This window comes from Argiope bruennichi, chromosome 6, assembly GCF_947563725.1.
Source record: "Argiope bruennichi chromosome 6, qqArgBrue1.1, whole genome shotgun sequence".
In the NCBI taxonomy this organism is placed as follows: domain Eukaryota; kingdom Metazoa; phylum Arthropoda; class Arachnida; order Araneae; family Araneidae; genus Argiope; species Argiope bruennichi.
The window spans coordinates 90,261,606-90,287,035 of NC_079156.1; the positions used below are offsets into that span (position 1 = coordinate 90,261,606).

Below are 25,430 nucleotides of genomic sequence, written 5' to 3' on the forward strand. Positions count from 1 at the left end.
CGAACTGGACCCTTTTTAAAAATAATTTAAGTAAAATAGATAATCTAAATTTCATAAGCATAGACTCCGAAAACAAAATTGATAACGCAGTCGACACTCTTGAGCAAATTATAAACCAGGCCAAGATCACCGCATCTAAACCCATCACAACATCTAATATACACTTTGATCCTAAATTAAAACAACTTAACAAAGAACGTAATTATGCTAGAAAGATGTTTCAGCAAACCAGAGACCCAACCTTCAAGAAAATATCCAATAAATTAAATAAAGAAATCGCTAAAATAAACAAAACAATAGAACATAACAATTTCATTAATAAAATAGTAAAAGCAAATCCTGAAGACAATACAATCTGGGAACTTGTCAAACCCTTTAAAAAGAAATTTAAAAACATTCCACCACTTAAAGACACACACACACTTGCTCTAACAGATGAGGATAAAGCAGAATGCATAGCAAATAGTTTAGAAAATCAATTTCAAACTAATGACACTTTAGACTTTGACACTGATAAAATAGTAAATGAAACTGTTGACCATTTTAAATTTAATAAAAGCACCTTTAAAGAAATCAGAACACCTCCCACCACCCTCGAAATTAAATTAGCTATTAAAAAACTTAAAAATAATAAATCCCCAGGACATGATGGTATTAATAATAAAATGCTCAAAAATCTCCCGGAAAATATTATTTATGATTTAACAATTTTAATCTATAAAATTTTAATTATTGGGTATTTTCCTAAAAGATGGGAAACAGCAACTGTGGTATCTATACACAAACCCGGTAAAGACCCAACCGACCCAACAAACTATAGACCTATTTCACTACTACCTTCAATAAGTAAGTTAACAGAACAAATAATCCTTAACAGACTAAATAACTTCCTAGAAGAAAATAATATCCTTATCGCAGAGCAATTTGGGTTCAGAAAAAATCTCTCGACAACCCATCAACTATACCGTGTTACCGAATTCATCGAAGAAGCCTTTATTAATAAAGAAAAAGCTGCAGCAGTCTTTTTAGACATCCAAAAAGCCTTCGATAGAATTTGGCAACACGGTCTAATCTACAAATTAATTAATTACAATATCCCCAACTACCTAATTCAAATAATTCACTCTTATCTGTCAAATCGAAAATTCAAAGTAAAAATTAAAAAATGCAATTTCCTCGGAAAAAAACATCCAAGCCGGCGTTGCCCAAGGATCAAAAATTGGCCCAGTGCTATTTTCCTTATTTATAAATGATATACCCAATCAATTCAACACTATGCTATGCATTTTTGCAGACGATACAGCGATACTCACTAAAAACAAAAACCCAAACTACATACAGCTAGCTCTAAATAGACACCTCCACAAACTTGAAGGTTGGTTCGAAAAATGGAAAATTACTATTAACGTCTCGAAAACAGAAGCAATAAATTTCCACAAATCACCTATTAATAAATCCTTCCCCCAACTTAAAATTAATAACAAAATTATTCCGTGGTCTCAGAACTGCAAATATCTTGGCGTAATCTTAGATAGAAAATTAACCTGGAAGCCCCACTTTTTATATGTTAAAAATAAATTCCGTGATCTCTCGCGAAAATTTTACCCCCTACTTTCATGGAATTCAAAAATGAATAGGGATAATAAATTACTTATTTACACAGCCTATTTGCGTCCAGTACTCACCTATGCCTGCCCAGTGTGGGGGTATGCTGCCAAAAGTAACTTAAAATTAATAATTCAACAACAAAACCAAATTATAAAAAGTATCTGTAAAGCACCCAGATATTTCTCCAACTCTGAAATATATAAAGCTATCGATTACCCACCTCTCAAAAAATTCATACAAAAAATAGCCACTAACTTCCATAACAACCTTGTAAATATCGATAACGAAGCAATAAAACTAATCCCTAAATACGAACCCAATCCGCGAATAAAAAGACCAAAAAACGTACTCCTTTAACACATCTAACCCTTTCACTAACTGGTATAACCCTTTCACCTTACCTGCTTAAATAAAGTAAACATTAAATGCACATGGCGCCATCTAGTGCTATTAAACTTAATCTGTAACTTCCCCTGCACTGGATTTTCATCGCAAAGACCCGTTACCGCTGGCAGCATGCCCACTCACCCACTCCTACAGTAAAAACCAATAGCCTCACGCCATTCCAAAACTCACCCAAACCAAGCCAATCATAAACCTAGCTTCACCAAGTTCACAACAGGATTCTTAAACTTCAATATTATAACAGTATCATGGCAATATATTAAAAGTAATGCTCTAATCAGCCACATCATTAAGGGGATAGTCCTTCTCCAAGGACGGGTGCCCCGACAAACCCACCATCGAGATCGAGATCGCTGTAAAAGAAGTTGCTGAACAGATAATTCTCAATAGATTAAATAATTACCTAGAAGAACATAATATACTAACACCTGAACAATTTGGATTTCGCCGTAACCTATCTACAACCCACCAATTAATTAGAGCAGTAGAATTCATTGAGGAAGGTTTTGAAAATAAACAAAAAACTGCAGCGGTTTTCCTTGACATTCAGAAAGCTTTTGACAGAGTTTGGCAAGATGGTCTTATATACAAGCTAATTAATTACAACATACCCCCACACCTTATCAAAATTATAATTTCTTACCTCAGTTACAGATCCTTTAAAATCAAGATAAACAATGAATTTTCGGAAGTAAAACCTATTCTTGCAGGTGTACCTCAAGGATCTAAACTAGGGCCAATTTTATTTTCCTTGTTTATTAATGATATCCCCAAGCAATTTAACACTATGTTGTGCATGTACGCTGATGACACTGCAATACTAGCTAGAAACAAAAATCAAAATTTCATTACCATAGCTTTAAACCGACATATTAAATCTCTTGAGGACTGGTTCGTCGAATGGAAAATTGAAATAAATGCTAGTAAAACTGAAGCTATAGTTTTTAATAAAAATAATTGTAAAAAGAATTTCTCCCCAGTTAAAATTAAAAATCAAACTGTCCCGTGGTCTAAGGAATGCAAATATTTAGGCGTTATTCTAGATAGTAAATTAACTTGGAAACCCCACTTTATTTACACAGCTAAAAAGTTTCGAGACCTAACTCGTAAATTTTATCCCTTCATTTCTCGAAACTCCAAAATGAGTAGACAAAATAAAATGCTTATTTACTCTGCCTACTTGCGTCCAGTATTAACTTAAGCCTGCCCTGTGTGGGGATATGCTGCCAAGACTAATCTTAGACTTATTGAACGCCAGCAAAATAACTTAATTAGAAATTTCTGCAATATGAAATACTACATGCCAAATACAAATATGTACTTATGCCTAGACTATCCCCCTCTTAAAAAATTCATTAAAAATCTAGCCACTAACTTCTTTAAAAACATGGATAAGAATGAAAATGAAGCAATAGCTAAAATCCCTAAATATAAACCATCTACAAACTCTAGAAGACCCCGTAATATACTACTTTAATATATCTCAGCCCCTTAGTTTTTCTTCCTAACTTTTATTTTTTCAAATTCAAATTAAACAGTAACTCAATAGCCAATTCTAGCTCACAAGCAGTAAAAAGTTACTAAGCCCAACGGCAGCGTACCCCCCCCCCTCACCCTAATATCAGACAATCACAATGAGTCCTGACACTCGTCATCTCCAAATTTCGTCGAAGACGGCCACGGCAAAGTATAGACAGCAAAGCACTGTGAAGTCTCTCCTTACCGGGGATAAGCCCCTGCCGGGGCTAGGCGCCCCGTCAACCCAACCATCAAGCTGTAAAAGAAGTTGTGTTACGGCCACGGCAAAGTATAGACAGAAAGCACTGTGAAGTCTCTCCTTACCGGGGATAAGCCCCTGCCGGGGTTAGGCGCTCCGTCAACCCAACCATCAAGCTGCAAAAGAAGTTGTGTGGATCGTCAAAAGTTGTGTGTGTGAGAGGAGTCGGAGTCGCCGACAAATAAGAGAAATTAGAGGATGAGACAGCAAACTGCTGAACTATAGCAATTAAATGTGCTGCGTCATTACGATTGATCGACGGTATTTTGCTGTATAGAAAAATTTTGTAACAATACGAATTTACTTAACTTCTTAATTAAATGGCACATCGTTTTGGGGACAATTATTATTATCTTATTCCCTAGAATAATATAAAGGTATTTGAGGTAATGTTGGATTTTTAGGTTATTTGTGCATTTTAAATTACTTAATACTTTCATTTAACTGCTGATTTAAAATTTAGCAATTCTATGCACGAGTCAGACTTGTCATTGTATATGAAGGGATTAAGAAAAATCAACACATGTACATGTAACTGAGGGTATAAAACTAACTTTTTAAGAGGCTTATGGGTTCACTTGCAAAACTTCGGGGGAAAAAGTACTTAACCATAAGAACGCATGATTGAAAATGAAGATAGGGGAATTATTCAAGATATAATTGTTTCCTAATAAAATGCATTAGTTTGTTAAGCCTAAATATACACTGAAGAATAAATAGATGAAGAATCAAATGTTTAAGTAGTCAATTTTTCATAAGAACCTTTTTCAATTCTTATATAAAATATTTCGTTCATATATTTGCAAAACATTTTTTCTAACCTTCATAAGAAACCTCATTGTATCTTTTCTGCATTCTAAATTGTTCATGTCCGAATTAGAGTAAAATTTTTTTGAGCCCACGCACTAATTCAAAATACAGCGTATGGATTCGAAATGTATCTGAATTCCTGCTCGTTGTTCCATTCCTTATTTAAAAATTATTTTAGGTAGAGGACTACGTAATTTTTTTTTTTGCGAAAACCTTGAATATATATAATTTTTTTTAACTATTCTGCATTTCTAAAAAAGTTTCTTTTATAAAACTTTTTGAATTTAGTTTCAATAATCATTTCATATTGCTTCTGATATAAATAAGAGTATGCATTTGTTCATTAACCATGACTTGTCATTCTGGCACAATTTATATTTCTATCTATATAGAAAATCTAGAATGAAATAAATTAGATCTCAGAGAAATTAAATCTTAAGAGTCTCCTAAAAAAGATTGACTCAAATATTGACAATCTTTTGATGGTCAGGGAAAAAAAAAAAAAAAAAATGAGAATATTTTTTGCAAATATCTTTATAAATTTTTAGAGTGAAAGCAAGGATCAGCATCTGAATAAAAAAAAAAAATTAATAAAATCAATATAATTAATTAATGTAAAATGAATTATTATGTGTTATTTTGAAGCCAAATAAGAGAAATTGCACTTACCCCCCTGTAGAGAGAGAGAGGACAACATATTTTGTACCTGAGACTAAAATATAATTAATGGTGAAAAAATCCTTTGGATGAAAAGGAAATTTTTCATATTTAGATGAACATTTGTAACATGAACAGGAATTATTATTTTCAATTTATAAAAACCAATTTGATGCAAATATATCAAAACATTTATTTACATTATAAACATATACAACATATTTAAAAGGCTAATGTTAAAAAAGTAAACATTTGGAATTTTGCAATTACATATGATGACGAACTGTAGCATTATTATCAGATATCTAATAAATAACAACATATCTAATAGCTTGTTTCACAGAGATATTATAAGTAAGTACAGTTTTTACACTTATGTATTAATATTCTTTTTACTGTTAGTAATAGTCTCAAATCACTGAAATATAAAATATACAATCCTTTTAAACAAACATTTCTTTCTCCCTCACTAGTGGCAACTTATTTATCATATGTATAATGGTAGGAATAAGAAGTTATTGGATTCTGGAGCATAGCCGGAGAACACACCTTCATTCCTGCCTAAGAAGTTATTACATACAGGATCTTAAAAAATTTAACAAATAAAATAAATGAAATCTTTTTGAAATATATAAACTTATGTCTTGAAATTTATGAATATGCCTTGAAAATATATGCCAGCTTATAAATAAAAATTTGGAACATTATTTGATTGTTTGTAAAAGGAAAGTTTACATCAAGCTACTCAATTTTCATACATTGCATGTTGTTGGTGATATGAACACTTTTTCATGTCAAATAAATATTTCAATAGTTTCATGCTAAGTACTCCATTTTAGATACTAGAAATTCAATAGGAAGTACTAGAAATTCAATAGGAATTTTATGAAAATAGTAGAATTTTAATAGCATTGAACTATGAATATTAAGTAGACTGGGCAGAATTTCACAACTGGCCAACATAAAGACAATTTGATTTGTATTTATAATAATTGGAAACAAAGAAATTTTATGCAACATTTAAATATCAAGAAACTGTAGTAAATTGGCAGTTTTATTTATACTGACAGCAGGAATTTTATAAAAAGAAAAATAGCCTATCAATAGTATATATATATACACTAATCTGTGTACAAAATGAATGAAAATAATTCTGTAATTTAATACAATGGAACTTCAATAACTAACTACCAAGAAAAAATTGGATTCATTTATACATGGAATGATAGTTGAATGATTATTTACAAAGTGTAAAATCTATACATATGAAAATGATATATATTATATTTTTATTTATGGTTCATGCTAGTAATATGTTAGAAAAATAATATAGAAGGAGACAACAAATAACTATATTAGTGCAATATATATATATTATTTTCTATTCTGTGTATATAATTTGTACTTTTTTTTTCGCTTAGAAAAATGGCAGTCATTAACAGTTGATAAGATTGAAAATAGAAATATTTGGATTTACAACCCAAAAGTTCGTAAAAAATGCATGCTAAATCTAAAATAAAATAAAAGTATTTAGTAAAATATAAGAATTAAAAAATAAAGTAGATAATTTTCATTAGTCAGTTAGAAACATTAGTTTATATAAATATACTCTAAAATAATTTCTTTCATTTTTTTCTATTATAATCAAAGTATCCAGATCAATATTAAGTTCATAATAATTTGTTTCACAAAGATTTTGTTTGAGTTTTATACATTTCACTTCCTGCCCATACATGCTATCATATAACTTGACAAAACCTTGTAACAATGGATCAGTAGAATGAAATCCAAGAATGCCAATTAAGTCTAATTCATCATCATAATCTAAAGCTAAAACACACTTCTCATTTAATACATACGCATTTATAGGTTTTGTAATTCGTCTACCATAAGAACTAACTGTGGTTGTTTTACTTTGCATAACAGAAGATGAAAAACCCATAGAAAAAATTTCTTGAACTTTTGATTCATTAGGAGAATAGACCAATTGAAAACAACGTACAATTCCATCTTCTCTTAATACAATTCGGTTTGAATTATCAGGATGAAACAATATCATATCTGTTTCATCATCTGTGTTATTACTATCTATAAAATAGTTTTTATGATTTACATTTTCTTCAACTTGCTTCAGGACATAGCGAGCATGTTTATGAGGACTAGCATAAACACAATGATAAGGATAACCTCCAAAGTGAAAAATTTGTTGAGAGCTTTGTACATCAAATAGAAGAGGAGGTACAGCTTGAGGTATACAATTTAGAGGGAGTCCAAAAGGATAACTTCCAACAATTCCTTTCATATAATGATCTCCAATCTTATACGGAGTGAAAATACCTGAATAGAAAATAAAAATAAATGTATCATAAATAATTAATATAAAAACATATTATTTTAAAATGAAACAAAAATATGATTTACTGTTTGCCAAAACATCTTCAAAACTATATATATGCACCCAATCTAAGTTCATTCCTAAAATAAGAAGCTGATCCGAAACATTCACATGTCTACAGGCTTTCCCAAATACACTCCGTCTTATCTCTAACAATGCTCTGAATTCCAAAGGAAAAGATGTAAATACTGCCAAATTAACAACAACATCAACATTAGAGGAGGGTTCTTTTTCAGGATTTAATTTTGTAGTAAGAATTACTTCTTTAGAATAAATATTCCAATCAATATATTGGAAATTAAAAATACGATCTAAACGCTTGGTATATATTTTATTGAGTATAACACCAGTAATTGGATTCCTTCGAATTAACCAATTATCTTTAGTTATGTATATAATGGATCTTGAGAGACAAGAACAAGGGCATACTTCACAATTACATTCTTGTTTAAATACTGGTGCAGCATACGAAATCACATCCAGTATTCTTTCTGAGCCATTAATATTTGTAAGTTTGGTTAAACTAGGTTTGTTTTCATAACCATAGATATTATAACAACTTTTATGATTGTTGAAATATATAAGCCCACCGTCATATACAATAGGCCGTGACGACTCTTTGGTCCATGAAGATTCATAAAATGACTGTTTTGATTGGATTAGCTGACACATAATATTTAGACTTAATTTATAGGGTGTAGAAGTAGCATTTATTTCACGGTCGTATAGTGTACATAATATATTTTTGTTCTTTTTCAAACGTAACATTTCAAATAATTGGCTGTTTTTAAATGGCAATTTTTCATTTAAAAATTTTGCACCTATTCAAATCTAATAATGAAACAAAAACAAATTAAAATTTTTTTATCTCTCTTTTTATGAATTCTACAGGCGGATAATGATGATTATTTGCTTTGATAGCATGAATTTCTAGAAAAGCATTCACTTTCAACTCGAATCAAAATTGATTAAAATAGGAATTTTGGCAACAAAGGCTTTTATTTCCTAATGTCAAAAGAGTACATTCAATAGACATTAAAAACTTAAGATATTGGAGAAGGGTCCGAAGATACTGCTTATTAGAAACAGCTTTTTGAATAAACGCTTTGAACAATGATCGATATTAAGTTTTGTAAAAAAGGTTTGACCTATGAGTTGCGTATTTGGAACAAAACAAGATGATATGATCAATGTTTTCAAGATTACAAACTTGGCAGAGAGGATAATTGTGCATTACTATCTATTCAATAGATAGTAATTCAATTCTGGATTCTATCTATTCAATAGAGCTGGAGTTATAATCATTCGGGTTAACAGACTTGTTACTCGCGCTAACTTCCATTTGCGAATAATTATACAGTTAGATGTTTTTGAAACCATTATTTTGCAGCAAATTTCTTTGTTCAAATATATTTATTTTATTAAAATTAATATAGTAGTGGAATTATATAATAAATACATTATCACTGAAAAAAACCTAATTTCAATATTTCATTAATATTATTTTTTGCTTCTAATACAGTTATTGCGTTGGCAGATAATGGACATTCAGAAAACACAAGTAGGCAACAGATGCCATACAGGCCAGCGAAAACACAAGTGATAATAGTTAATTTTCGCGCTCTTCTCAAATACTCTTGAGCGAATCGTGAAAAATCATAGATTTTTGCTAATATAAAATATCTATATATTAGAAGAGAATTTAAAGACATTCTGTAGGTTAATCTACTTTCAGGTAAAGTAAAAATCATCAGATTTGTTCCTATTTTGAATTAGAAATGTTCTAGTTAACATAAATATAATGTAATAACATTTCGTTTTTGCGGCATTCGTAATTGAAGCGAAATTTGGCGTTGCAAATGAATCTTAAGATCTTACCCCTTTATAATAGTGAGTTTGGCAAGTTTTGATAAGTTTTATTAGAATATGAAAAAAATTAACACATATGTCAACTTCTCGTCTTAAAAAAAATTTACTTCAGGGTGCCATTCGTGAACATGTACTTGATTCTCCTGCATGGCTGTACAAAATAATAATCTCATTCCCAAAGTAGCTCATCTATAGTTCCAAAATAGATGTTAATATTACTAACTATTTTATTAAAGTCCCAGTGTTAAATTCAACAGTTGGCTCTCGCTCCATGAAAGCCCGTAACAATGTTAAATTCAATAGTGACTATGTTTCACTTCTTAATCAGCATTCATTTATTCTAGAGTACCAAATGTAAGTCCTCCCCCCCCCTTTTTTTTTGCTGTAAGATTCCAGCTGTAAAGATTTATTTGTGATGCATTTAAATCTATAGTATCATCTCTCATTTTTTTAAAAAAAATCCTGCATGGTTGAAGCATTGGTCTAAATATGTCAAAGGGAATGTATTAAATGCACATACTTTCCAACAGCTATAGAATTTTTGTTGCTAAGGACATTAGGTGAAAACTGGAGTTATTGATATGTAATGGAAAACAACAGAACATTGAAAATGCCTTCCTGAATCCTTACTCACTCTGATTCTGGTAGTGAAATTTTTTTTAACATATTAATAATAATAATAAAAAAAACCTAAACAAAATTTTGTTCCTGCATGAATATAGTTGAGTTGCTCCTCATTACAAAAGTTTACAGGTAGTTATCAAAATAATGAAAAAATGTGAATAAAAGTGAATTTAAGAAAGCACTTTAAGCATTAAAATATAACCATAGCTGCCAGCTTTGATAAATACAAAAAGTATCTATCCTGGTAGTATGAGGTAGCTTTAGTGAAGTTGTATACATCTTGGATTCTTGTCAAAAGTGTAAATTGTCAGACCTTGCAGACTTTCAAAGTGCTGAGATTGTGAGAGCTCGATTTAGTGGAGCAAGTTGAAAAGAAACCTCCCAGTTTTTATGAATATTTTTAGAGGTATGGTGTATAAACTTGTGACAGTATACACACAGCAAGGCAAGATAAGCTTGGCAAATCAAAATAGTTGACCGAGAAGTTAAGTAAAAAGACCGTCAGATATTGAAAGGGATTGTAATGTCATAAAGGAAAACCATGGTAACCAAATTGACTGCAGAACTCAATTAGCATCTGGACTTTCCAGTGTTGGTAATACATGCTGGTATACAAGTTGGTTGGTAATACAAGTTAATTGACTGTTACATATTTATGATAGAGCAGTAATTTCCAAGTCACTTATTACAAATGTTAATGCCAAATGTCATCAATACTGGTGTTATAATCTTTAAACCTGGTTGATTGATTTGAAGGCAGGTATATGGTCAGGTGAAAAATCTTTCACACTTTACCTCACAATTAGGGATTGCAATACCGAATACCGGTTTTTTTAACCATTTGTACAATTTTGTAATACTAGTATTCACAAATTTAAATACTGTTTTTTTGTCTCCACTATATGTTCAGGGATTGCCAACATAGCAAAATAGTATACTTTTTTGTTTTTATGTCTCCCTAATGGGCGAAATTAATTAGATTGTGTATACAAAGTTGCATCGTACAATCAAGAGAAGTGATAAAGCACTCTTTGACAATGGATTGTCAAACAGTAAACATGGGCTTTTGCGCATGCATTAAGATGGGTTTAATTTGACAAAATAGAGGTGAGAGGAAAGATGAAAGGACATGTTTACATTTAACAACGAAGACTCGTGATTTTACGAGGCATAAACATTAGCGATAATTAGTAATACAGAATGTCGTATGGCATTTACATAATTATAATGATTTTAAAAATGAAAAAGAAAAAAGTCTAACCAATTCAAATCTGATCAAGTTTATAGTAAATTTTCTTAAAATTTTTTTACTCACAAACTTATCCACATTCAGAAGAATTTGGTACAATTATCGAAGATTATGATGACACTAATGTTGATAGTGAAAAAAAATTGGTGTAATATAATTGGTGTAATTGGTTCAGTATAAGACATTTTACTGAAGTTGTAAAGAAAATTTGAAATGACCTAGTTAGCAGAAAAATTCTAGATATTTTTGTAAATGGTTGTGATTTTTATTAGGTATAAGGGAAAGTTCTGTTGATTTTTAACACAACATTTCTATGTGTGGTCGATCCTTAACAAGAATTCTGATTGAACTGAAACTGGTTCAAACAGTTAGGTTAGTATGTAATTGATGATTGATACACATTTTTTCGTATTTTAATTGGTTATTTTAAATTTGTAAAACTGTCAAAATCAGTAAAGTAAAGAAAAAGTGCACTTAAAGCATTGTATGTCTTATGAGTTCCAAATACAATAGTGTGATGGAGACCCCTCCCCCCACATTTATGTGGCATATTTGGCAAGACACAGTGACAAACATGCCAAAGATGGTTTGCGAAATTTCATTCGGGTGGTTTTTCTTTGAAAGATGAATCCAGATCAGAAAAACCATCAGATGTTAATGATGAAGTGCCATGTGGTATGATCAGGACAAATCCCATGTTAACTTCCACAGAAGTGGGCTTCAAGCTTGAAATTCATCAGACTTATAGTTTGGATCACATTAAGAGGATTGATTTCATGTCCAAACTTTCTGTTCAGTGCCACAAGATTTAAGCAAAAAAAAAAAAAAAAAAAAAAAAAAAAAATAAATAAATAAAAAAAAATAAAAAAAAAAATGAAAAGAATTTTCTATATGTTCTCCAAATCTTGCTTGTCACAAAAGGAACTGTAGATGAAATGTGAATAGTGTATAAGAACATGGTTAGAAAAAGGGCATATGTTTACAAAGGGAACACACCACCATCCACATCCAAAGCTGGCATGTATCAGAAGAAGGTTATGTTGTATTGTTGCTGGGACCGCAAAGTTATAATGCACTATGAGTTGCTTAAAGTAAATGAAACGGTCGATTCTGATTGTTACTGTTTGCAACTTGATGTTTTGAATGTAGAATTTAAATGCAAATGTCCATCTTTGGCCAACAGAAAGGGGGCAATTCTTCATCATGACAATGCTAGATCACACATGGCAAGAAAAACCACACAAAAATTGTTCAGTCGAGTTGGAAAACTTTGTCAGCCAACATATTTTCCTTATATTGCACCATCTGACTATCATCTGTTCAAATTGCTGTAAAACTTTCTTGATAGAAATAAATATATAAATTATGAAAGTGCCCATATGGCAGTGGAAGAATACTTTGGCTCCAAAACAGAGGACTTCTTTTCCAAGAGTTACATAAGCTACTCTGGCGCTGGATGACAGTTGTAACTAACAAAGGAGCTTATATTTTAGATTTAATTTTCAATAAAAGTGAAAAAAAAATTCTTTAGAAAAAATAACAGAACTTTTACTTATACCCAATAGTTAAGTAAAATAATTTTATAATAAATTTTATGATTCATTTGATTTGCAGATTCCATTTAATATTTTAAAAAGTTATCTTTAATTAAATTAAGTGCTATTCTCTGTTTTAAGTTCTATTATTCTTTGACTCCTTGTTTTAAAGTCACAACTAATAAATTTTTTGTTTTTGTAAAGTGTATTTATCAATGAATTCAGAAGTCAGACCTTCGAGAACAGCAAGAAAATCAAGGAATCAGGGAAATGCAAGTGTAACACTAAATATTACTGAGGTATGATTTACTCTTCTTTTTAATAATAATTACAGATATATTTATTTATTCAAATTACTTATACTCGATTTATGATAAAGGACTCAAGTATATGTTTATTTATTAAAAATTCATGATATATACTCAGAAATTTCTTACGTATTTAATTGAATCTCTACTTTAGATTAATAGTAAAATCCTTAAAATTTATTGATTTATTTTTAACAATTACATCTGTTATGTAGCATGATATGAGGAAATTTAGATAAATGGTGTTATTCTTTAGCACATCTCCAATCTTTGCCAAGTTTGAATGTTGCCAATATTGTGTCTGCAACAATATTCATTGCTAAGATTTGGCAAAGTTTAATTTGATGATGTGTTTATAGCCTGGTATAAATTATATCATGCTAAATTTTCATTGAACTATCAAATTTAGCACATATTTATTTCTTAGATAATAAGTGTTTGTTATGGAAAAATTTTAAATAAAAATAAATCAATATTTTAACATTAAATAATACATTTTTTTGAGAGCCACATTAGTAAAATATAAATATAGTTACTGGATCCAAAAAGTGTTGCAGAGAATCCTTTCAGATATTAAATATAAGCAGAAAACAATTTATTTAAATTAACATTTTATTTAAATTTGTAAATAACTATTTAAAATAGTATTTAGTTTTTCTAATTAGAATGTATTTTATACAAAAATGATACATTGTGTTTTTTTTCTTCCCTCACACCTGAAATGAAAGATATCTCAAACTATTTTATAAATAGAGAAGAGTTATACAAACTATGCATATAAATAAGCATTTTTATACAATGCCATTAGTATTATCTTACTTGTTTGAGATTAGAAAAGATTTAATTACAAAAGGAATGAAGTAGCAGCAATTTTTGCTGACGAAAGACCTCCAGCAAACTGTGATATTTGTATTTATCCTGCTGATGTTAACTACCAAAGGATTTCACCTATAATTAATGTTCAGATACTATTGTGTATCCTCCAGGGGTGTTTGTGCTCCGGGGAAACCCCGGAATTCCGGGGATTTTGAACTTCGATACCCGGAAATTCCGGGGATCGTCGTTCAAAAGGAAGTAGGAATAATAATGAATTATTTATTTTGATCTGGGTAATTTTGTTTGCTTTGAAAGCAGAAAACGCAAGGTCAGTGTGTGTGGTGAAAACTTTTCCTTTCTTTCTCCAAAGGCAGTGATAATGCGTGAAAAGGGGGGAAAAACTTCTTTTTTGTTCTTTCCTTATTGCGAGTTATGACTCATTCCCCCGGTTCTCGGACATTCTCTTCTTGATTCTTTTCGGCAAGTAGGCGCGGCAGAAAAAAAAGGGAGAGACTTTGTTCGACCAGATGTGCGATCACGTGACCTGGGTTCAAAGGTCTTAATTTTGCAAAATTAATGGTTATTAATTTTGCAAAAAAAGTAATTCATTGAACTTTTATAATTAGGTCATTCAATACTTCATAATCGTAATTTTTCATTTCTCTCCCCCCCCCCTTCTCGAAACTCCAAAATGTCGGTAGTAAGTCCGTAAAAGTTTCCGGGGATTTTTTGGGGTCCCACAAACACCCCTGATCCTCTTCTTTTTCCTCATGGAGAAAGAGGTTGAAAATTCTCGTATGGAATATTTTGACAAAAGAATATCTGCAAAATATGTTAGTTAGCTAATTGCAATATTATTTTTACAGGTTTGGTGTTTATAATGAATTTTGTGTATTACATAACAGCAGTAAAACTCTTTCAGCAATTTATAGTTTATGCCTATGTTAAGATTGAAAGAGCAGGATTGAACTATTTGGGGCTAAATAAAAAAGATTTATTTGCTGAATACTATGGTGAACATTTAGATGCATTACAAATTGAAACTGCACTTGACAGAAAATCCTCACCACATGCAACAAAACTATCAAGATACTAAGGCATAATGTAGAAATTTGGGTAGCCATATCTTTTTGTTACATTTATGAGTAATTAATCATATGTGGGCAGAAGTATTAAATGTTCTTGTTGATAAGCAATGTTGTTGAATATTGTAAGGATATTTAAAATTAAGTTCTAAACTTTTAGATAACATAGCAAAAAAAAAAAAAAAAAAAAAAGAGGAGGAATGTATTTAACAAAAAGAGAGTTTAAAAGAATAATATTATCAGTTTAGAAGAAATGTTTTATTTTTCACTTTTTTCTTATTTCTAACTTTTCATTTACAGTTCATTATCTTTACTAATTATAAAAGAGAATCCAGAGCATAGATGCTCTAAATGCCACACCATTTCATCCAAATTTACCAACATGTAATGCAAACATAATTTAAAAAGTAAAAATAATTTAAAATAAAATAATGACAAAAAGAAAAATTCTGACTATCAGCAAAAATTAAAAAAAAAAAAAAAAATGAAATCTTTCGTAAATTTCAAATTATCGTGTGAGAACACTATTATTTTTTAAGTTATTATTTGTCTTAATTAATTTGAGTCATTAACCAGTTTAAGCCAGTTTGGAACAATCACTAGGCTTCTCTCTCTCTCTCTCCCCCTTTCTCTCTATATATAATGATAATTTTTTTAAACTTTCATTTTCAATTTTTTTCTAGCTGGCAAACAAAGTTTTGGAGTTCAACCGATTTTGAGATTTAAAAAACCCATTATTTTTCTAAATATCGACGCATTCGTAATCTATAGTCTCATGATTGTTTCAAACCGGTTTAAATTGGTTAATGACTTAAGACAATTCGTAAGAATTCAGAGAATGTATAATGAGTTGGTAATCAAGTTGCAACTTTAATCGGCTATAAATCGCCAAATGTGACAACCTTCTGTATTATTTTCTAATAACCCTATTTTAATTAGTTGAAATTATCCCTGAAACAACAATTTTTATCAATTAAATGAACAATATTTTAGCTTGTTAGGTTTATTAAAAAAAAAAAACATTGCACGAGTTAAGCAATAACATTGTGATTTCCAAGGGCAAATACTACATTAGAAGAAGATAGATAATGGAAAAACTATATTGTGAAAGCCGACTCCAAAATATAACTACATTAGCTGGCGATAGATATTTGAAAAGCTTTAGTGTAAAAGCCGACTCTAAAAAAAAAAAAAAAAATCGAATAAATAGCCAATTTGTTGCTTTTACATTTTGAGGCTCCAAAAACCTCAAGCGAAAACAATATCATGTTCTCACATGATAAAAAAAAAATAATTTTAAAAAAAAAGATGATGTATTGTTATAGAATTTTAAAAAAGGAGATTTATTTCATGCTCATATTCTTATAACTTTAGATTCATGTTCAGAAATTTAAAAAAAAAAAAAAAATGATGATATTAACATGTTTGTCTATATTGAGTTGCCCAATCAATCTATAAACCTTTGATTATTTGAAAAATTGAAGCTCATAATTACTACTATTCAGATATATCACAATTTTATGTTTTTGATAAAGTTCAAGCACTGGTGAAAAAAAAGACAAGGAGAAGGACAGCAAATTATTGAGAGAATCCCAGTTGTAAATTAACAAGACAGTGAGATATATTATCTAAGAAAATTATTACTTTGAAGATTTGTGCAGTTAGTTTTTATCTTTTTTGATTGATTGAATGAGGGGGATTTAGGGATTTTCTAAAAAGGCTTATCTTTTCTACAAAGGCTTATCTTTTTAAAAAAGTAAATAGAACTGTTTCAAATACTTCAGAAAGCATGTGTGAAACTGGACTTGCAAGTGGTCATCAGTTGCAAAATCAGAGTTACTATGGCACGGGGAAAATCTGTGCCATTTTCAAATCTCTTGTGCAAATACAGGAAATTTGAAAATTGCCTAAAAAAACAAAAAAAAAACAGGAAATATGCAGAAAATGTAGAAAATTTCCATAAAAACTGGAAAATGCAGGGAATTTTAAGTTTCTTTTTTATTCCATCTATAAAGAAAAATGCCGACTTCTAAATATTGCGGGAATAAAAGATTGTAGCCATTGTACCAAAAATTTAACAAGTATGAGATTGCGGAAACTCTCTCCTTTTCTACCTGCCCCTCGCCCCCTCTTTTTTGTGTGGATCAGTCTAATTTCAATTTCAAAGACAGTTGTTCTCTTTTTATGAGATTCCCGAGTTTTAGCTATTGTAGATGCATGAGAGAATAGAATAAATTTCTCTGGCAGGAATAACAACATTTAATCTGTTGAAGTATTGCAGTGGTGTTTAGTCACTTGCACATGAGTGTATTGAGGGGTTTGTTTATTATTTGAGAAATTGTGAGCTTAATCAGAGTAGATTAGAGAACTTTTTTAAATAATGGGCTCCTTAAAATCTATTTAATACAGATTTGACCGATAAAAATATGAATCCTGACTTCACCAAACTGGTTAGAGAAATTTCGTTTGTTGTGTATTGCTCGCTTTGTAAGAAGGTTATAAGCTTAGGTAATGTGGGAAAACAGGCATTCACTATAATATCAAAAGAGGAAAAAATGTAAAATTATGTACCAGTTAAAAATAGTCATTGTTAATATTGGACTAAAAAGAATGCAGAAGAAAATCAAATTTGAATATTAGTTGATTTCGATTTTTTTAGTTCAAAAACAGAACTGTTGTAGGCATTACAATTTGTTACAGCACATTCGTCCTTTAATGCATACAATGATATGTCGGAAATATTTTTCTATATGTTCACTGCTAGTGAAATAGTAAAAAATGTACTTTAAATCATACAAAAATGTCTTGCATTGTTTGTTACGGATTTTTTCAACGACATATTTTGTGACAAAATATTTTTTTCGGCATTCCTGTTGAACAGTAGTGAAAAATGCTGTCAAAAGAAACATGATTGAAGTAGCAAAAATATTTAGACAGCTTATTTTTGATAGAGCTTGATGATTTTAAAAATATGAAGCTGAGAAAAAGTAACAATACTGAAATAATGACTACAAGTTACTTGATTATTAGTAAAGTTACTGAAACCGAAAAAGAAAAAATTGCTTTTTAGCAGTGTGCTTTATATTTGGGAAGAATTCTGTAAAAAATATTTCAGCTCATGTCTAAAAATTTTGCTATTTTAAAAACTGCATCTTGTTTAAATCCATGATTATTGAAGAATCTTGCTCTTTTTATTCATTAAGACTGTGCAGTATTGTTATTCCATTATTAATAGCACATGAGTGCTATTCATGCATATCTTCTTTTATTGCATATACATACAGGGAAAACACAGGGAATTCTTTTTTCCAGATTTGAGTGGCAACACTGATAATACAATGATTGGTGCATTTAAGATCAAAATACCTAGCCAGTTGCATTGGCTTTTTTTTTTTTTTTATAATTTGTGCATCTGGAAAAGTAAATTATATTTGTTCGTTATGAGAGCAGTTTAAAGATATTCTTTGAGAAGATTTTGTACATTGTTTTTCCAAGTCCAGACAGCAATATGTACTAGTTTTGAAATTAATTAGTTTCTGAATAACTATGGGTTAGGCGTGAAGAAAATTTAACTGCCTCTTGCAAATTTACTTTCACAAATGAATTTGTCTATGATCTGTATTAATGATGAAAATATAGGCAGATTGAGCTTATGCGAAAAAAAGGAACAAGAAGCAAACAATTGCTATCTAAAAAAATAATCCTTAGTGCAGTGTATGAAAAACAAATTCTTAAGCTTTTCTTATTTTGATTGAACTACAAGTGCAAGAAAAATAGCTGTTAAATTTATATTATTAGAGAAAAACATCTATTGCTTATTATTAGAGGAAAACATCTCATCTTATTCATATTATTAACCAAGTTAGATTCACATGAATTGCTATGATATTGTTAGATGGTGAGAGGACTGTAAATTTAGTGTTTAAAATCCCTTTGGTGTTGTGGTGAAAGCTTATAAGCCAATTAACAACTACGCTAAACGAGCAATTGCTTTTGTATTGTGGTTTTGTTATTCGGTTGTGAACCACAAGGTCCCAGTTTCTATCCTCGCTCAATTCAATCCGCCATATTGGTGACCTCGGACACTGAACCTTCAACCTTCGTACAGCTGTTGTGGCGCCATCTACCCACAGCAAACCAAAGTCGTCAGACTCACCTGGCGCAGCAACAGAAAGCCGTCAGACTCACTTGACGCAGCAGCAGCAACCACTCACCCACACACACTCACCATAGCGCTTGGCGCTACTCAATTGGGTACAAGTGCATTAATACTCAAATAAATACATCACCACACACAGCAGTCATATCGTTTGTCTCGCCTCCGATTCACTGGAGGGAGAGTCTGTGGTGAAAGCTTATAAGCCAGTTAATAACTATACTACACAAGCAATTGCTTTTGTATTGTGGTCATGTTACTGGATTGCGAACCACAAGGTGCCAGGTTCTATCCTCGCTCATCGCAATCCGCCACAGTGTCAAACATTCCTAATTTGCAGAATACCAAATATTAAAGACAAAATACCAAATACCCATCCCATTAGATAGTGATATGCCTTTTAAGTTTAACAGGAAACAGTTCCCTAAACACTTGACATTTTTGATGACCATTAATAAATTGCAAGTTCAGCCTTTTCGTAAAATGAATTTAATGTTGAGCAAGCCTGTTTTTATGCATGTCAAGTTTAAGTTGATTTGTCTAAGACGAGATATTTGAAAGTGATCTTTCTATCCAAAGAAGTATACAACTGAATTTAAAGAGAGGTATGGTAAACTTTAATATAACCTTTATGAAATTGCTCTGAATGTATTTTATGTTTTGACTTGTAAGTATATTAATTGTTTATAAATATATATATATGCTATTTTGGAAAATTCTAAGAGATATTAATATATTGGTTATTTAAATATTAGTATATTGTTCATCTGGAAATCAACACTATAGTTTTTTTTTTAGGATTCTCTTTAAATAATCTAAAAGCTGTTATCTCCCATGTTTTGCATTTTCAAAATTTTCTTTGTTATTTCATTCTTTTTCTAAATGCTTACAAAAACCGAGAAAAAATCTTTTTTCAAAGTTAATAAACTTAATTAAGTTCTAATTTGAATTAAAGATTGTAAACAAATGAATTAAAGTTCAAATATAATTTTTTTACAAAACTGTACGAGGACACAGCATCTTCATTGTAATGAGTGAAGCGAGTAATGTTTGAATAGCAAACTTGTGAGGATTGCTGTGCAATCGTCTAGTAGTTGTATATTCTATATGTAATATTCTATTTTTGGTTATAATGCAGTTTAAAAAGTGTTGGTGTAAAATTGGTTATAAATTTTACTTATTGTTGTATTTACCTTGCTGTTTTCAGTGTTAAAATGAAATTAGGAATACTAGAATTATAATATGTCGATAAGTTTCAGAATGTAGAACTGGCTTTTTCTATATTCAGCTCAAAAGCCAGTAATTTGTATCAAAAAATATATTTACATTAAAAAAATCATAGAGAAAGTATTCTTAAGATTTGAAACTATGATTAAAATATCAGTTATGTTAATTCCCTTTAAAATATTAATTATTCTAATCTGAGAGCTACAATATCAAAATACTTGGCATTAAAAGAATTATATATGAAAAGAAAGTACATCATTGAGTTTATTGTAATATAATTCTGTTGTTAACTATTAAAAGTTTGAAAATTATGTTTGAGATTTATACAGATTTATTTATAATTTAAAATAGAAATCTTAAAAAAAAAAAAAAAAAAAAAAAAAAATCATGTTAATTTGGAACTTGTTAAAAGTGTTTAGATAATTATATTTAAATTCCTTTTTACTTAGAAATGGTTAAGGTTTAATATTTTTTTTTTATTTCACCACATGCATGTTTATTTAATTTTGTGAAACATTTTCCTATATTGAGGAGGAGAATTTATTTCCATCCAAAAGAATTCCATGTTTTAAAAGCCTTGTCTTGGCATAATTATTGCAATCCAAAGGCCATCAATGAAAAATTTTACAATGAGATTTTTCTTTTTATATTAAAATTAAAGATTTTTTTATGGCATTTGAAAGTAAAATAATTTTTTTCCCAATAAATATTTAAGTTAATTTTTATATTTTTTAAGTATCTAAATTACTCAGATTTTTATAAATATCATTTGTTTATTTAATTTTTTCTTTAACAAATTGATTTTTTAAATTCCTCGTAAATATTCAACTGGAGTTGTAAAATTAATTTTATCTTTGATGGATAATGAAGTATAATATTATTGTTTTGTAGTCTGAATCAAATGCAGCCTCTTCATCAGCTTCAAACACTGTAAGAAAAAGTGCCAGGAAATCCACAGGAACTAGAAAAGCTGCAAATACTAATCAAATTCAGGTAATTAAAGTTTGTAATAACATAGCAGATTATTGAATGAAAATACAAACCATTCTCTGGTGTATTTAATGATGACAAAAGTGGCCGTATTCTTCTAATTTATTTTTTTGTTTTCTTTTCTGTAAAAATGGTGTATGTCTTAGACCTAATTTCAGGGAATTTTCAGATCACGAGGAATCAATAGTTGGACTTTTTTAGCCTGTATTTCCTCACAGAAAAAATCCCCTTTTTTGAATCCCTGCCTGAGGGTGACCCTTGAGAAAGTCTTCAGGCCGGATTCTTATTTTATTTGGTTTAATTTTGATACTTTTTTCCCTATTAACTTGGTTTTCATTATTATTGTCTTGATTCATCTGTGTTTTAGTAGCAGCTGCATTTGCACTCACTAAATACAATGGTGCTTTTTCTGTTCTTTTTTTTAGTTTTTAGTTTCAATCAGAAATAATTTTTTAGTTCCGATTCCGAAATAATTTAGTTTCGTTTCCAAAATATATCTAATTTTAGATCAATTCAATTATAGGTTTTAATTACCTAATGCTAATATTTTTGGTTACTATATATATATAATATACACACTAAATAATTGTATTTTAGTAAAATGTGGGTAAGTATGCAAAAATATTATTCTGCTGAGTTCACAACATGCTTGTTTTGTAAATGACCCCATTTAAGTACTATTTGTAATTTTTAAAAATAAGGAAATTGATTCATAGTTTCATAATCAAAGGTGGGGGCTCCTGTTCATTTGCAATTTTTACAAATAACTTACTTGTATCTTATTTGGCTTGTAATGATAATTTCTATTTTAAAATTAATTTAAAAAAAACATACTTGAAACTTAATATGTTCCCTTAAAGTATCACTTTTATTTTGAATACATTTAAAATTATTCTGGTCTTTTCTATTATCACTGTTTGACTAGATGTCCAGTGCCATGAATATCACAGAAAAGACTTATTTTTCAAATGGATGAATTTCTTTAATCTTTATTTATAATCTTATTAGCATTGGCTTTTGTATTTGGTTGAGAAGTAGCATTTTAATTACCTCATCAAATCATTTTATTTTTTTTCTTAACAATTAAACATCATATTAAAAATTTGCTAATTAAAGTAAAATATTTTAATAGCCTTGTACAACATTTATAATCATTAATGCGAATTGCTAATGCATCTAATTTTACATATACTTTACTACAAATTAAAGTGGGAATAACAAAGATAAATTAAATAAATAAATTTGTACTGTAAATTAAAATTTTATTTCTGTATTTTATGAATATCGAGATAGAAACTAAAATAAAATGAATCTAATAAAAATATAGGATAAAGATAAACCAGCTTTGAACAGTCTGTGTTAATATGTAAAATTAACTAATATCGAATGATTTTTATTCTTATTTTACATTTTTAAAAAATTTTCAGAGAAAATGTTCTTTAGCTCAGTGTTTGCGACTTTCAACATCGTTCATTTATTCTCTCTTAAAATAGTGAGCTTGAAATGCTTTACAATCAAACTGTATAAAATTAAACAACTTTAATAGTTTATCATTTTGATGCATTTTTTTTTTTTTTTGTCAAGCAGCAAATTAAATTTTAATCTATCCAAATTTTCATATAGTTATTTTTTGTCTCCAATTTTTTTTAAAGGACTGAACTCGGTTTTAATTTGAATGTAACAACTCTATATGAACTAATTTGAAACAGATTATTTATTTTATGAGCGTTGTCAGTATTCATATATTAAAAATAGGAGATTTTTGATTCTTTAAAAGTTTGTCACTTAAGTTTCTTGAATTAATGGAGCATTACTGAGTTCAATAAAAAAAATGTTACAAATCATCTTTCTTTATGTACACCAGTTTGTTGCTAAGTTAATGGAATATTTTGTTCTTAAGAAGGTTAATAATAATTTCTCTTGAGGTACTTGGCATTTTAAAGTTGATATTAATGACTGTAATGCCATGTTAAATATATATTTTTTTTAATGCTTAGTTTTATTTAAAATTTCTATTATTATCTAAAGTTTAATCGCAGTACTTTCCTTAAATTATAAATTTTAATGGATTAAATAGTAAAAACAATCTGAGTTTTAACAAAGAACGTCGTATCATTTTTATGTGCTAAATTTTACATGTATCATAAATAATAATTAAAAAAAAACTAGATAAAAATTTTTGAGAATGAATTCTTATATTAATATAAATTTATGTTAATAGTTTTACAGAAATTTTCCTGATGTGTTTGTAGGAACAAACATATTGTATTATAATTAAATGTATACTAATTTTTTTTTGTTTCAAAGACAAAAAAATTAGGTTCATTTTTTTAACTTTTGTTTTTTAATAATGTTATTTATTATCAATATTCATTTTTTATTTTATTCTGTTAGCATTCATTACTATTGTAGGAAGTGGTTCATTGATTAATTTGAACTGCATGTTATCAAATTAACAAATATATATCTGTTATTTACTATGCATTAGGGAGTACCAAATGCAGCCAGCAGCTCATTAGGAATTTCTCAAGATACAACTGTTCCTTTTTCACAACCAGGTTGTTCCAGGGACGATGGCAATTTATCTGATTATGATGTAAATATATTCATTTTTTAATTGTTTTTTTATGTGTATATTATGTGTTTTTGATGTATGCATATGCGTAATCTAAAATATGTAATGCTTATTTTTATTTATATTTTTGATGTTAAAAGTATTACACACATATATTTTTGTCCAGATCCGGCCTTCTCTATGAAGGGGCCTGGGTGCAAAACGCTATTTGGGGTCTTAATTTTTTATAAAGTAAAAAAAAATAAAAAAAAAATACAAACACATATTGTTAATGCATGTTTATTTAATGCACGATTTTGTTTCTGCTAATATAATAATCAATTAATTCAGAAAAATTGCAACTTTTTGCAATTTTTTTAGGTGCTTAATATAGCAAGTGCATTTAAGCATTCTGAACACATGATAGACCGAAGATAATTCTTGATTAATTTTAATTTACTGAAAGATCGTTCAGCACTTGCTGTAGTAACTGGTAACGTAAAGAATAGTTTTAACACAGTTAATACATTTAGAAATAACTCTTTATAATTATTATTTAGCATGTATTGCAACATGTCTTGTGCATTATTACATCTCTTTCATTCAAAATCAAATCCAGTAGCAAACACGTTTTCTGGATTAGGTTTTCATCTACTTCTTTGTTAGAAAACTTTACAGAGTTTTTGGAACATTTCTCTAATTCATGTTTTTCTAAAAATTTTATATCAGTGACTAATTTGAAATCAGAAATAATATTTGGTATACTTTTAAATATATCTTCTATTTGTACAATAACAGTGTTAAAAAGATAATACCTGAATTCCTCTACCTGGTTTTTTCATAACTTCCTTTTCTGCTAATTTTGAATATAATGTTTTTCTTTTTGGAATTCGTTTTGAAGAAAAATGTTCTGAAATGTTCAAATTATGTGTTAACACTTTTGCTTCATCTAAAAATGTGTTAAATTTTGGATTTCAGTTTCAATTTTATTGACTAAATTGAAAGCCAAGACAAGAACAACTGTTTTTGTTTCAAATAGTTTATTGATAGTATTAATTTTGGACAATATTGCAAACCATGCTATTAAACATAAAATAAATGGCATTTCTTGTGTTGCATCTAATAAACTTTTAGCTTCAGATACTGCTGCATTATCATTACTTACATCAATAAATTCTTCTAGGGCATTATAAGTTTGTTCAAACTGTGTATATATAGCTTTAACCGAATCAATTTTGGCTTCCCAACGAGTGTCACATAATAGTTTAAGTGTAATGTTTAAATGCTTTTGTAGAATTTCCCATCTTTTTTAGATGCAGAAAATAAGCAGTATAAGCGTTGCAATATCTCAAAAAAAATTTTTTT

The 25,430-nt window shown here is 29.2% G+C and overlaps 2 protein-coding genes across 2 annotated transcripts in view; one reads left to right on the forward strand and one right to left on the reverse strand.

The window, feature by feature from the left end:
• Positions 1–6,620: 6,620 nt before the first annotated feature.
• Positions 6,621–8,982, reverse strand: LOC129972205 (DDB1- and CUL4-associated factor 17-like). The gene is made up of 2 exons (XM_056086241.1): positions 7,679–8,982; positions 6,621–7,594 (listed from the first exon to the last, which is right to left on the reverse strand). The coding sequence occupies exons 1-2, from the start codon at positions 8,418–8,420 to the stop codon at positions 6,831–6,833; spliced, it is 1,506 nt and encodes a 501-aa protein (XP_055942216.1). The 5' UTR covers positions 8,421–8,982; the 3' UTR covers positions 6,621–6,830.
• Positions 8,983–9,241: 259 nt separating this feature from the next.
• The window catches only part of LOC129972923 (melanoma-associated antigen F1-like), a 48,364-nt gene continuing 32,175 nt past the window's right edge, over positions 9,242–25,430 (forward strand). The window contains exons 1-4 of the mRNA XM_056087242.1: positions 9,242–9,387; positions 13,134–13,228; positions 21,413–21,514; positions 24,000–24,107. Of these exons, the coding sequence (XP_055943217.1) occupies positions 13,145–13,228; positions 21,413–21,514; positions 24,000–24,107 (294 nt within the window). The 5' untranslated portion in view covers positions 9,242–9,387; positions 13,134–13,144. The remainder of the gene's footprint in view (positions 9,388–13,133; positions 13,229–21,412; positions 21,515–23,999; positions 24,108–25,430) is intronic.